The 14,803-nt window shown below is 46.2% G+C and overlaps 1 protein-coding gene across 4 annotated transcripts in view; it reads right to left on the reverse strand.

Annotated features, from left to right (window-relative positions):
- Positions 1-5,506: 5,506 nt before the first annotated feature.
- LOC132208547 (utrophin-like) overlaps positions 5,507-14,803 on the reverse strand; it is a 29,640-nt gene continuing 20,343 nt past the window's right edge. The window contains exons 3-5 of one of the 4 annotated variants that reach the window (XM_059644041.1): positions 10,894-11,162; positions 10,532-10,655; positions 5,507-6,787 (exon numbers count right to left, since the gene is read on the reverse strand). In XM_059644041.1, coding sequence (XP_059500024.1) covers positions 10,650-10,655; positions 10,894-11,162 — 275 coding nt within the window. In that variant the 3' untranslated portion in view covers positions 5,507-6,787; positions 10,532-10,649. The remainder of the gene's footprint in view (positions 6,788-10,531; positions 10,656-10,893; positions 11,163-14,803) is intronic. The other 3 variants (XM_059644040.1, XR_009444666.1, XM_059644042.1) reach the window with 3 other exon arrangements.

Here is a 14,803-nt window from a genome sequence, read left to right on the forward strand (position 1 = left end):
AACAAACTCTTATTCATTAGTGATTTTTCACAGTCTCACAGCCAGCCATGCCTCATATACACACATCTTAGTGACAATGTGGTGACCGTCACCAGACCCACAGTGAGCCTGGGCTCATCCACACTCCTCCCAGTCACATTTCTGATTTGAAAAATACACCTTTTTCACAAGAAATCTCTTTGTATATGTGCAATGTCACAACTGCAGTTGCGTTCTGTCCAGCTGCATATCAAATAAACAAATAAAGCATTGGACTTTGGCTCCACCCAATGAACCAAAGACCTCTCTTAGACATACAACAAAAATATTTACATACGTGAGACACGGGGAGAGTCCGACAACTGAATGGACCCTCATTTACCTTCAGCAGGAAAACCTCAGACAGTGGTCCTTCCCGACTGTGCCTCGGCAGCAGCAGCCCCATCGTCCCAGTTATGCCCCAAGCTTTTAGTGCATCCCAGTTATGCCTCGTGGACACACCACCTGGTTACTGACAGGGAACCTGGCAGCATTTACACGCTTCCGCGTCATGATGCGGTGACTGTAAATGGTCTCACAGTGGCCCTGGCCTCATTCGCACAACTCACAGGAAGTCCTACTTGACTGTAAACGGTCTGACAATTGCCCTCACCTCATTGACACACCTCCAGTAATTATACAGGGACACAAAACAGTCTCACACCGAGCATGGCCTTATTTACACTCCTCCCAGAAACTAAACAGTGATTGTAAACAGTATCACAGTGGGCCTGGCCTCATCTCCATGCTTCCGACTTACTATACGGTGACTGTCAACAGTCTCACAGCAAGTCTGTCCTCATCCGTGCACATCCCAATAACTATATGCTGAAGGTAAACATTGAGCCTGGCCTCATCCACACACTCCCTGTAGCTATACGGTAACTGTAAAAGGTCTCACACTGAGCCGAGAGAGAGTAGGAACTGCTCATGCTGGAGTCTGCGATAACTAGGTGTGGGCTGGATGAACACAGCACGACAGGCAGCATCAGAGCAGCAGGAAAGCTGATGTTTCGGGTTTCACCCACAGCCACTTCCAGGGCAGTGTACTGTGGCACAGGCCAACAAGGTGCACAGAAACAATCTGACAGGATTCTCACCACCCGCCAATCTATGTTTTGTTGTTTGTTGGAAAGTTCTGATGATGACACATTGTACCAAATGACTTTGTCAGTCTGCTCTGGGAACTACACGACAGGATCCAGCCTCTCCTTTTCCCACAGGGTCTCGAGCACGCTGCGTGCTGACCACTACCTGATGGACTGGCGGTCAGACGTTTGTTTCTTTGCAAATTTCACAACAAAGGACATATGTTATAGAACGGTCCAACTACTTGGAGCTTTCCGTGGCAGAGAGGCCAGTCCCTTCGTTCGCAACACTGGGATCAGGTCGTACCTCAGTACCTAGTGACACTTGGTCTTTGCGTACTGAGAGTCTACACACAGCTTAATGCACAACAAGGTGGACATCAGGATGAGGGTGACATTGGGTACGTTCTTCCCCCACTTAGCCAGAGCTTAGTACATGGAGTTGTTGCAGACACGGTCTATCTTAGGCTTCCAGTAGGAATGGAAGATGGCTCGGATGAGGGAAACAGTGCAGTGTGGGTGATGGGCCAGAACTGTGCCATGCACAACAACAGAGAGAGTGCCTCACACCTGATGACCAGGATTTTACCCACAATGTGCACCTCCCAAGGCTTTCTGCACGCCCCAGGCTCTCTGAACTGTGTGCCCAGCACTTCTGGGTAATCTGCCCTGACGGTGAAGGGAATGAAGGGTCATTCAGGCCAGATCCCAAAGAACATGGCCTCACTCTTGTCTCGATTTACCGTGGCTCCCGAGGCCAGTTTGAAAGGGTCACAGCTGCTCATGAACCTGCGCACTGACACTGGGGCTGAGCAGAGTTTGGTGACATTGTTATCTTACAGGGACGCTTTGACCTGTAGGCCCGCTCTACCTGGAATAATCACACTTCTCAGGCTCACATCCTCACTGATGGACTCAGCAAAGGGCTCGATAGAGTGGGCAGCCCTGCCAGACCCTGGATCTGATGGGTAAGCTCTGTGATTCCCATACGCAGATTCTCTCCCCAAAGCCCATTTTATAAAGCACATCCCACATGTTGGTCTGCAATATCCTGCCAAAGGCCTTCTCTTGGTCCAGGCTGATGAGGCAGGTATCCACCCCTCTGTTCTGCCTGCCGGTGATCGTATCCCTAGGAGCGCGAGGCTCTCAGAGATCGTCCTGTCCCCTGCAGCACAGGTTTGGTCAGGGTCAATCACCAATCGCAGAGCAGACCTGACCCAGTTACACATGACTGAGACAGGATTTTGTAGGCTGCACTCGCCAATTATCTTGGTCGCTGATTTCTAACTTCCTCCCTCACTCCCTTCCACTTGTAGGTCAGGGTGATGATACCATTCCTCATGGATTTGCGCATAGTACCTGACAGAAGCATACTGTCGTACAGCTCCAGCAGCCTGAAGGATGAACAGAGCTCGATACGTTTGTCTCAATCTGACATCCTGACAACACCAAGCTCCAGCAGGCCCTGGCCACTCAACCCCCAAAGAGCTGAATACAACTCAGCTGGAAAGGCATCACCTCCCACAGTTTTATTCTTTTCTAAGGACTCGAAGGCCTTCCCCAGCTCATCCAGAGATAATGGTCAGTCCAGGCTCTCCTGCTTGGTGTTGTCAAAGACCCCCAGGATCGAGGACAGGAATGACTGGGAGTCACGGCACTGTCTGTGGGCATAGTGTCATAGGGACTGGCTTAAAAGGATTTGCTGAGCTTCAGGATGTCAGATTGAGACAAACTTATCGAGCTATGTTCATCCTTCAGGCTACTGACCACAGAGCTCTCCTTGAGCCTCTTCAAGAAGGAATGTGAACACATCTCATTCGGTCACATGCAGCTGTAAAGGACACTGATTCGGCCCCCATTGGAATACTGTTTCTAATTCCAGTCTCCCTGCTGTCGGAAAGATGTTGTGAAACCGGAAAGGATTCAGAAAAGATTTAGGTGTGAGCGGGTCAGGACTGCAGGCGCTAATCGGTGTGAGCGGGTCACGACTGCAGGGGTAGGTCGCTGCGAGTGGGTCAGAACGGAGGGGACAATTCGCTGTCAGCGGGTTAGGACGGATGGGGAAAGTCGCTGTGAGCGGGGCAGGACGGAGGGGGCAAGTTGCTGAGAGCGGGTCAGGACTGGAGGGGGCAATTCGTTGTGAGCATTTCACTGAGGCACTGTCTCCCATTTCCATCTGTCAGTGCATCCCATTTGTCTCAGTCACTGCATCCCTATTTCCCTCCGACACTGCATCCCTATTTCACTCAGTCACTGCATCCCATTTCACTCAGTCACTGCATCCCATTTCACTCAGTCACTGCATCCATGCTGCATGGTCTATGCTATGTATAAATGTGGCATAAAATCCTGACTTGGATGTTCATTTCCTCTTGTAATAACATGTGGCATCATTAGCATCCTTAATCACTTGCATTTAATCGGAAAGCCTGGTACAAACACCAGATAACATGACAGTCCGAACAGAACGCATTTTCCAATGCTTTAAACATATAGTCACGTGTGTCTCAGTGAATAAAAATCCTCCTCATTTTACCGCAATTAAATCTCATAATAAAGGGAGTATGTCTGAAAGTCGTCTCATCCGAAGGAAAACAGACTTGCTCCAGGAAAGCTGCTAAAATATATCAAGAAAAATATATATGAAATGATTCTAGAAATTTCTGCAACACAAAGATCAAAGGAAACAATAGTTTGATGAACACACTGTTAAGTGTTGCACTTACACATCACATTTTGGAAAACAAACCACACTGATTTTCTACTTTATAAAAAAAATTGTTCCAAGTCTTCATTATGCAGCACTGCAGTGAACTGAAAAGGTGTAGAATTTTAACATGCATAGAAAGTATGTGCAGAAGTTAAAACAAACAAAAAAAAGCCACTTCTGTCCTAAAAAGACAATATTATATTACAAAAAGGCAGGGAAGTTTGAGAACACAGCATCATGCTACCTGCAGAGATAGAGTTTTGCCTGCGTCATAGGGCCGATCAGGGATGGCATAGGGAACTTGTGTGTGGAGCCTGAGGAGGTAGGGGAAGCCCTAAATGAGTTTTTTGCTTCTGTCTTTACGAAAGAAACGAACTTTGTAGTGAATGAAACCTTTGAAGAGCAGGTGTGCATGCTGGAATGGATAGAGATAGACGAAGCTGATGTGCTGAAAATTTTGTCAAACATTAAGATTGACAAGTCGCCAGGCCCGGATCAGATTTGTCCTCGGCTGCTTTGGGAAGCGAGAAATGCAATTGCTTCGCCACTTGCGAAGATCTTTGCATCCTCGCTCTCCACTGGAGTTGTACCTGAGGACTGGAGAGAGGCAAATGTAATTCCTCTCTTCAAGAAAGGAAATAGGGAAATCCCCGGCAATTATAGACCGCTAAGTCTCACGTCTGTCGTCTGCAAGGTGTTAGAAAGGATTCTGAGGGATAAGATTTATGACCATCTGGAAGAGCATGGCTTGATCAAATACAGTCAACACGGCTTTGTGAGGGGTAGGTCATGCCTTACAAACCTTATCGAGTTTTTTGAGGATGTGACTAGAAAGGTTGATGAGGGTCGAGCTGTGGATGTGGTGTATATGGACTTCAGTAAGGCATTTGATAAGGTTCCCCATGGTAGGCTCATTCAGAAGGTCAGGAGGAATGGGATACAGGGGAACTTAGCTGCTTGGATACAGAATTGGCTGGCCAACAGAAGACAGCGAGTGGTAGTAGAAGGAAAATATTCTGCCTGGAAGTCAGTGGTGAGTGGAGTTCCACAGGGCTCTGTCCTTGGGCCTCTACTGTTTGTAATTTTTATTAGTGACTTGGACGAGGGAATTGAAGGATGGGTCAGCAAGTTTGCAGACGACACAAAGGTCGGAGGTGTCGTTGACAGTGTAGAGGGCTGCTGTAGGCTGCAGCGGGACATTGACAGGATGCAGAGATGGGCTGAGAGGTGGCAGATGGAGTTCAACCTGGATAAATGCGAGGTGATGCATTTTGGAAGGTCGAATTTGAAAGCTGAGTACAGGATTAAGGATAGGATTCTTGGCAGCGTGGAGGAACAGAGGGATCTTGGTGTGCAGATACATAGATCCCTTAAAATGGCCACCCAAGTGGACAGGGTTGTTAAGAAAGCATATGGTGTTTTGGCTTTCATTAACAGGGGGATTGAGTTTAAGAGTCGTGAGATCTTGTTGCAGCTCTATAAAACTTTGGTTAGACCGCACTTGGAATACTGCGTCCAGTTCTGGGCGCCCTATTATAGGAAAGATGTGGATGCTTTGGAGAGGGTTCAGAGGAGGTTTACCAGGATGCTGCCTGGACTGGAGGGCTTATCTTATGAAGAGAGGTTGACTGAGCTCGGTCTCTTTTCATTGGAGAAAAGGAGGAGGAGAGGTGACCTAATTGAGGTATACAAGATAATGAGAGGCATGGATAGAGTTGATAGCCAGAGACTATTTCCCAGGGCAGAAATGGCTAGCACGAGGGGTCATAGTTTTAAGCTGGTTGGTGGAAAGTATAGAGGGGATGTCAGAGGCAGGTTCTTTACGCAGAGAGTTGTGAGAGCATGGAATGCGTTGCCAGCAGCAGTTGTGGAAGCAAGGTCATTGGGGTCATTTGAGAGACTGCTGGACATGTATATGGTCACAGAAATTTGAGGGTGCATACATGAGGATCAATGGTCGGCACAACATTGTGGGCTGAAGGGCCTTTTCTGTGCTGTACTGTTCTATGTTCTAACTGTGGGCACTGTAAATCAGCAACAAAAGCAGAAGTTGCTGGAAAAGCTCAGCAGGTCTGGCAGCATCAGTGAAGAGTGAGATCTGAGGAAGGGTCACAGGACGCGAAACATTAACTCTGACATTGTCTATGTCATAGTGAGTTATGTCTATTGCTTCAGCAAAATCCAACCAACTCTGAATGAAAATCAATGCTTAAGAAATATCCAAAACATCCGCTGTCCCCGTCGTGGCTTCCTCCACATTGGGGAAACGATGCAGAGGCTTGGGGACCGCTTTTCAGAACACCTACGCACAGTTTGCAATAAACAACTGCACCTCCCAGTCACGAACCATTTCAACTCCCCCTCCCATTCCTGAGAGGACATGTCCAACCTGGACCTCCTGCAGTGCCATAATGACGCCACCCGAAGGTTGCAGGAACAGCAACTCATATTCTGCTTGGGAACCCTGCAGCCCAATGGTATCAGTGTGGATTTCACAAGCTTCCAAATCTCCTGTCCTGCCACTGCATCCCAAAACCAGCCCAGCTCGTCCCTGCCTCCCAAACCTATTCTTCCTCTCACCCATCCCCCCTCCCACCTCATGCCGCACCCCTATTTCCCCTCATCCCGCTCCCTTGACCTGTCCCGCCTCCCCAGACTGACCTATCCCCTCCCTGCCTCCCTACCCATACTCTCCTCTCCACCTATCTTCTCCTCCATCCATCTTCCATCCGCCTCCCCCTCTCTCCCTATTTATTCCAGAACCCGCACCCCCTCCCCATTTTCTGAAAAAGGTTCTCGGCCCGAAACGTCAGCTTTTGTGCTCCTGAGATGCTGCTTGGCCTGCTGTCTTCATCCAGTTCCACACGGTGTTATCTCGCATTCTCCAGCATCTGCAGTTCCCATTATCTCTCCAAAACAAAGGCTGCTGTCTTTCAAAACCCAATCTCAGATTTTGAAGATAGTCCTCACCCTGAAAAAATACCAAATATGTATAAACAGGAAAACTGGAGGTGAAACCATTCAAAAAATTTTCATTGGCACAACAAATGTTCCAACTGTAAAAGCAGGTTAAGCACCTGTATATAAGGAAACTTTAAACAGACACTTACAGCCAACAAATGTGAGAAATTTCCATTTCTTGCTGGATTACCAATTTTGCTGTTGGGAAAATAGGCCTAGGCTTAGCAATGTAAATTCAAACAAGATAGCCCCCTCTCAGAACTCAACACTCAGTCGTAGAGTTCTGTTTTCACAGGTTGGCGTATAATAGCATCAAGCACTATACACCAAATCTTCTTTGGTACCTTTTCCTTCCATAAAACTGCTTTTAGTAGATGCGCACAGAAATCATTTTATACACGTTGAACAGTTGGTAAGTTCAAGAGGCCAGTTCCAGCACTTCGACTTGCATCTGCTTCATCATCAAAACAGAACAAAATAAAGACCCACTCTTTGTAAGTCACGTTTTCCATTTTTAGTGACAAGGTGAAGTGCGAGAACTGCTCACTTGATGTTAAAAACTCCTAAGTATGTACCTAAATATTTCAATTCTGTGAAATATGTGGAATGAGTTCGAGAGAAGGATTAATTTTCTTGTGCTGGGAGAGAGCTGGGACAGATAAAATAGGTTGAATGGCCTCCTCCCATGCTAAAAATGTCCATAACTGTTCTTGGCCCTGCGAAATTCAAGTGGCCATCCTTTCATTCTGACTGTGAGACGCAGCATGTTACGATAGATGGCACAATGAAGAAATCCTTTGTTATTAATGAATTTTTCAGCACTAGGCATTCTTCCGAAGTCAAATGTTCGATATGTACCTGTTGCACTGACTTGGTTCCAAACAGTTATAATGTGGAGGTGTTGGTGTTGGACTAGGATAGACAAAGTCAGAGCTCACATGACATCAGGTTATAATCTGACAGGTTTATTTGAAATCACACAAGCTTTGGGAGTGCAGTCCCTTCATCAGGTGCGGTCAGGGAGGTAAACACACAGACACACAATTGATAAGCAGACAGATCAAAACATCCTACAACTGGTGTGAGTGGAGTGTCAGATAATAAGTCTTCATCCAGGATGTTTGTTTGTTTGCAGATATTTTGTTGAAGAAACACACAACTTGTAGTTACAGTCAGTGTGGTATCTTATAAATTCTTGCTTTTGAAATAAAGGTTAAAACTCTCAGACAGATTCTGAACACAAGCCTCTAAACTACAAGTCAGAGTCTGACCTGAGATGTCACCTTTTGTACATTCCTGTTGCGCTGCCTGATTATCATGACAACACAGCACTGACATTGGCTTTACAAACGCTTTACTTGCCTCTAACACTCTTGGTCACCTGTATAGAGTTATTATCTGACACTCCACTCACGCCAATTCTATGATCTTTTGATCTCTCTGCTTATAAGCTGTGTCTCCCTGTGGTCACCTCACGAACTGCACCTGATGAAGGGGCTGCACTCCAAAAGCTTGTGTGATTTCAAATGAACCTGTTGGACTATAAGCTGGTGTCATTTGACTTCTGACTTCAAACACTTTTAGAATGTGTTTTCAATCCTACCGTGACTTGACAATAAGTCAACTTCTTAAAATTTATAAAATGAGAATGTCAAGTGAAGTATGTCTAACCTTGAGCGTTTAAAAAAGGAAATATTACAACCACAGTCCAGTCAGACAGTAAAGACAGAAGGAATGATTGAATCGACTGTGTCTGACACCACACAATTAATCCCCCTGATGGAAGAAAGGTTGGCTGCGTTCTCTTTCTTCAGGAGCGTCCAGCTCATACCACCTTACGACTGCTTGTTTTATTCATCTGATGTTCCGTCTAATTCCTTGCAGTCTTGGTCAAACCTTCATGTAATTTATTCAAATTTTCAATGAAATAAATTTAACTTTATATTCCACAATTTTAACATCTCCTTTTAAGGTTTGAACAGTTCAGTTCGTACAGTGCACATGTTGTGTTATTAATTGGAGAACATGGTGGAAAAATCAAGATATATTGACAAGTAAACAAATGGCTAACTTCTGTTTCCTTGTCAGTAATGCCTTTTGAACAGAACATTAAGTTGCGCAACTATGTAGAGATAACAATTTAAAACTGGGAAGACCACTTTGTGGTCCCCACACCAATCTCTATTCACTACCTACTGATTGCATTACTCCGCCTTGGCAACAATGTAATATTACGCTTGTCTCAGCACAACCTTGGCATCTTGTTTATCCCATGATGAACGTCCGACCACACATTCATGCAATCCCTAAAGCTGTCTCTTTACATCTTTTCAATCCTGCCAACCTGTCTCTTGTCTTGGCTCATTAGCAGTGAAACCTTCATCTGGAACTACTTCACTTCTGGACCTGACAATTCCAATGCATTCCCTGTTGGAGTCCCACATTTGCCCATTGAAAACTTGACGTCGTCTAAAACTCCACTGCCCGAGTCTCACCTTGAACCAAATCCTCTTCTCTGTACTTTCTACCTGACTGATACTATTAACAGTAATTTTATTAAATTCTCATTTTTGTTTACAAATCGTTCCTTGGCTATGCCTATCGCTATTTTCGTAATCTCCACCAGTCCAACTATACTTCAGGATATCTGCACTCGTCTAATTATGTCCTCTTGCCCACTCTTGATTTTAAACGGCCCACTACTAGTTGCCAAACATTTAATTGTGTCGGCTTCAAACCCAAGAAGAGACTTCCTGCACCTTCAGCGAGCAAACTCACATCCCGAACCTCAACCCGAGCAACAAATCTTCTCAAAACTCGCTAACTTCCTACACCTCTTAGCCTCTGTACGTTTTCTCTTTTAAGGCACTTTTTAAAACAATCCTCTTTCATCAAGCTCTTGACCGTCAGAACTAACAACTTAATAAGGCTCAGTTGTATTCTGGGATGGTGAATACTCCTTTCCGACGCCTTCAAAGTTTCCCTCCATTAAAGAGATTTTATAAGTGGTTCAAGTCATTGCCAAGCAGAGGGGGACGAATTGGGGAGTTACTTCAAAGAGCTATGATATGCCAAACGACCTCCTTCCACACTGGCCAACTCTGATTCTACAAAAACAAAAATGATTTTCAGACTTGGGAAGATCCCTCAAAAATGTCACAAGTAACCAGCTTTTGGGCAGAGTCGAGCTGCTGAGATGACAGACCAGGATTTAGGGGTACCAGGAGTGATAATATGCTGAACACAATTAAATTTTGAGGTTGTAGAATGATGTGGTCTTCATCATTTTTGACACTTGGACCATTTTCCTTCCTTTCCACAGAACAAGTCAAATAGCGGCAGCACAATGTTGCATGGCCGCTCAAGCCTGCTCCACCGTCGATGATGATTGTGGCTGGTCTTCCACATCAATTAAACTTTTGCTCATATCTCATCCTCTTCTCAAAACATCGATCTATTCACGTGTAGTATCCCTCTCGCTAACTTCATGAGAATTCATTCCAATCACTGAACTCCTAACGCTGACCCACCCCAGGTCAAAAAATTCAGCTGAGATCAGGAACTGATCTCGCCTGTATGGCTGAGCTGGCTTTTAAAAAGTTTGCCAGTGAGAGAGTCCCAGTGAGAAACATTCATTAAAAAAAATAATTGCATGGATTGCTCTCCAATCCTCAACTCTATTCAAATTCAGTTGGTTTGTGATGCAGAGTGATGCCCTGCAGAGAGGGCTCAATTGCCGTACCAGTGAGCTTACCACAAAGGGTCTTCGCCTCAACCGCTCTACTTGACTGAGGCATGGTGATCTTCAGGTTAAATCATAACCAGTTGTCTCTCTCCAAGGAGTCACCAAATGGCGTGCTCAGACTTTACCTTTAACCCTGATAACATGGCAACAAGCAGATAACTCAGCTGATGTCACTGACTAACAGAATCCTCAATTATACTGATATTCATGTTGTGATACCATCAGAAGGCATGCTCAACTAAGTTTTAATTTGCAAATTCAGTTAACAACCATTCAATCAATATTACTGAAGTACTCATATTACTGATCGTCTTGATACAACATTCTGGTTACATCTGTTCATAAGTGAAGTGTAATGTAATTGCACTTACTGTGGTTTTATCAATGTGATCCTGCAATGAGTCAAGAAGCAGGTCACCCACAGGTTGCCAATCAGTGTGGACCCCCTCAGCTGTTATCACATGAGCCTCAAGATCATCCAGCGCTTTCTGCAGTTCTTGAAGTTTCTCCAACGCCTTTTCCACCTGTTTCTGCCAGTTGCTCGCACGGGTTTTCAATTGCTCCCAATTTTCCTTCACTTCTGTTGACTGTTTGCGGACAGCTTTGGCAATTCTCTGGGCTCTCTCTTCCGGGGTAGGTTCTGGAAATATGAAGTGCAAATAATTTATCAACTGTTCATGATTTTGATCGATAGATTTTCTTTCTAAATCCCTTTCCTTTCAAAGGTCTCTCTGGACTTTCTCCTGAAATTGGGATATATAAGACTGAAGCACATCAATGATAAATTCTGTAATTAGCTAGCAGATCGTGGAGCCATGAACAGAGAATCACAGACAACCAATACAAAGCCAAATAAAATTCCGCAGATATTTGAAATTTGTCACTACCAAGGAAGCTTTAAAAAAGGAAAAGGATTAGTGACTAAATGGGTACAATTCTCAACAAAAGATTTGAAAAATCCTTTCAGTGTATCTTTCGTAGCTATGAGACAAACATCCAACACAAACCAACTTTCATCTTTCAGGACTGGCAAGTTAGAATGATAAACCCAAAGTCTACCCTGCATAGTTCTCTCTCGAACTCACTTAATGAGGTTGTTAAGAGATGTAGAGATAACAAAGCGTGCAGCTGGATGAACACAGCAGGCCAAGCAGCATCTGAGGAGCACAAAAGCTGACATGTTGGGCCGAGACCTTTCATCAGAAAAGGGGGAGCGGGAGAGAGTTGTGAAATAAATAGTGAGAGAGGGGGAGGCGGATCAAAGATGGATAGAGGAGAAGATAGGTGGAGAGGAGACAGACAAGTTAAAGAGGTGGGGATGGAGCCAGCAGAGGTGAATGTAGGTGGGGAGGTAGGGAGGGGAGAGGTCAGTCCGGGGAGGACGAACAGATCTCCGGGGCGGGAAGAGGTTAGGAGGCAGGAAATGGGGGTGGGGTTTGAGGTGGCAGGATGGGATAGGTGGGCTGGTTTTGGGATGCGGGAGGGGGAGGGGTGATTTTGAAGCTTGTGAAGTCCACATTGATACCATGCAGTGCAGGGTTCCCAAGCGCAATATGAGGTGCTGCTCCTGCAACCTTCAGGTGGCATCGTTGTGGCACTGCAGGAGGCCCAGGATGGACATGTTACCTGAGGATTGGTAGGGAGAGTCGAAACAGTTCATGACTGGGAGGTGCAGTTCTTTCGTGCAAACTGAGCACAGGTGAAGCGGTCCCCAAACCTCTGTTTGGTTTCCCCGATGTAGAGGGGGCCACAATGGCAACAGTGGATACAGTCTACCACATTAGCAGATGTGCAGGTAAACATCTGTTTGATGAGGAAATTCTTCCTGGGGCCTGGGATGGGGGGGAGGTATCGGGACCAGTGAATTTTCAACGTCGTGATGACAACATTTATGGATATGCAGGGAAAAGTGCTGGGTGTCGGGAGTGCTAGAGGGGAGTGTGGAGCGGATAAGGGGGTCACCTAAGGGTGGTGGGAAAAACGTCTTTGGTGGTGGGGTCGGATTGCGGATGGCAGAAGGGTCGGAGGACGACGCATTGAATCCAGATGTTGGTGGGGTGGTACGTGAGGGCGACGAGGACACTGTTTTGGTAGTTATTATGGGGTGCAGGTGAGAGGGATGAGTTGTGGGAAACGCGGGTGACACGGTCGAGGGTGTTTTTGACCACTGAGGAGGGGGAAGTTCCGGTCCTTGAACAACCCTCAACAGTTTCTCTTTCAATTCCTCCCACTTCCTACAGACAAAGAGGGTGGCCAGGGTAGCCAAATGGGCCCAAGCTATGCCTGCCTCTTTGTAGGTTACATGGAACGCTCCCTCTTCCGTACCTACACTGGCCCTCAACCCCACCTCTTCCTCCGTTACATTGATGACTGTATCGGCACCGCCTCGTGTTCCCACAAGGGGCTCTAACAGTTCATCCACTTCACCAACACCTTCCTCCCGAACTTGAAGTTAACCTGGACAATCTCTGATACCTCTCTCTCCTACCTGGACCACTCTATTTCCAACCACTGAGAAACAAATATCCATTTCAACTCCACCAATTCCCACAGCTACCAAGATTACACCTCCTCCCACCATATTCCTGCAACAATTCATCCCCTATTCCCCATTCCTTTGCCTCTGCATCTGCACTCACAGGATGAGGTATTCTATTCCCGTATATCTCAGATGTCCTCATTTTTCAAGGACCACAACTTGCCCCGCTCTGTGGTTGATAACGCCCTCGACCGTGTCTCCAGCATTTCCTGCAACAAATCCCTCTCACCCAACCCCGCGACAACAACCAAAACAAAGTCTCCCTCGTCCTGACGTACTACCCCACCAACCTCCGGATACAACGCATCATCCTTCGAAACTTTCAGATTCTCTGGGAGGCTACGGAACAGGCGGCGGAGCCTTTGGCCTTGATCTTTGAATCCTCATTGTCTACAGGTTTAGTACCAGAAGGCTGGAGGGTTGCAAATGTTGTGCCCTTGTTCAAAGAGGGCAGTAGAGATGACCCAGGTAATTATATACCCAGTGAGCCTTCCGTCTGTTGCAGGGAAAGTTTTGGAAAGGATTATAAGAGATAGGATTTATAATCATCGAGCAAGCACCAATTTGATGGGAGATAGTCGACATGGATTTGTCAAGGGCAGGTCGTGTCTCACAAGCCTCATTGAGTAATTTTGGAAGGTGACCAAGCACGTGGATGAGGGTCGGGCAGTTGACGTGGTGGACATGGACTTCAGTAAAGCCTTCGATAAGGTTCCACATGGTAGGCTATTGGAGAAAACATGGAGACATGGGATTGGGGGAGATTTAGCAGGTCGGATTAGAAACTGGCTTTGGCGAAGGAGGCAACCAGTGGTGCTTGATAGAAAATATTCAGCCTGGAGTCTGGTTACTATTGGTTTGCCTCAAGGATCTGTTTTGGGACCACTGCTGTTTGTCATTTTTAGAAATGACTTGGACGGAGGCATTGGTAGATCGGTTAGTAAGTTTGCAGATGACACTCAAGTCGGTGGAGTGGTGGACAATGTGGAAGAATGTTGCAGGTGACAGGTAGACTTGGATGAACTGCAGAATTGGGCGGAAAGGTGGCAGATGGAGTTCAATGCGGATAAATGTGAGGTGATTCACTTTGGGATGAATAATAGGAAGGCAGAATATTGGGTCAATGGAAAGATTCTTGGTAGTGTTGCTGTGCAGAGGGTGTCCATCTATGTCGATCCCTGAAAATTGCCATCCAGGTTGATAGTGCTGTGAAGGCGGCTTCCGGTGTTTTAGGTTTTATTGGCAGTGGGATTGAGATCCAGAGCAACTGTCCAAAAAACTGGTGCGGTCTCATTTGGAATATTGCGGACAGTTCTGGTCGCCCCATTACAGGAAGGATGTGGAAGCATTGGAAAAGGTGCAGAGGAGATGTTGCCTGGTCCGGAGTGAAGGTCTTCTGAAGAAAGGCTGAGGGACTTGGGTCTGTACTCATTGGAGAGAAGGTGGTTCAGAGGGGATTTAACAGAGACATACAAGATGATCAGTGGATGAGACAGGGTGGACAGTGTGGGTCTTTTTCCGAGGATGATGACGTCAGCTTGTATGAGGGGGCACAGCTAAACAGTGAGGGATAATAGATTTGAGATAGATATCAGAGGCAGGTTCTTTACTCAGAGAGTGGTAAGGATGTGGAACCCCCTGCCTGCCAATGCAGTTAGCTCAGCCACATTAGGGGCATTTCAACAGTCCGCGGATAAGCATATGGATGATCATGGGATCGTGTAGGGGGATGGGCTTAGATT

This window comes from Stegostoma tigrinum, unplaced genomic scaffold (assembly GCF_030684315.1).
Source record: "Stegostoma tigrinum isolate sSteTig4 unplaced genomic scaffold, sSteTig4.hap1 scaffold_462, whole genome shotgun sequence".
NCBI lineage: Eukaryota > Metazoa > Chordata > Chondrichthyes > Orectolobiformes > Stegostomatidae > Stegostoma > Stegostoma tigrinum.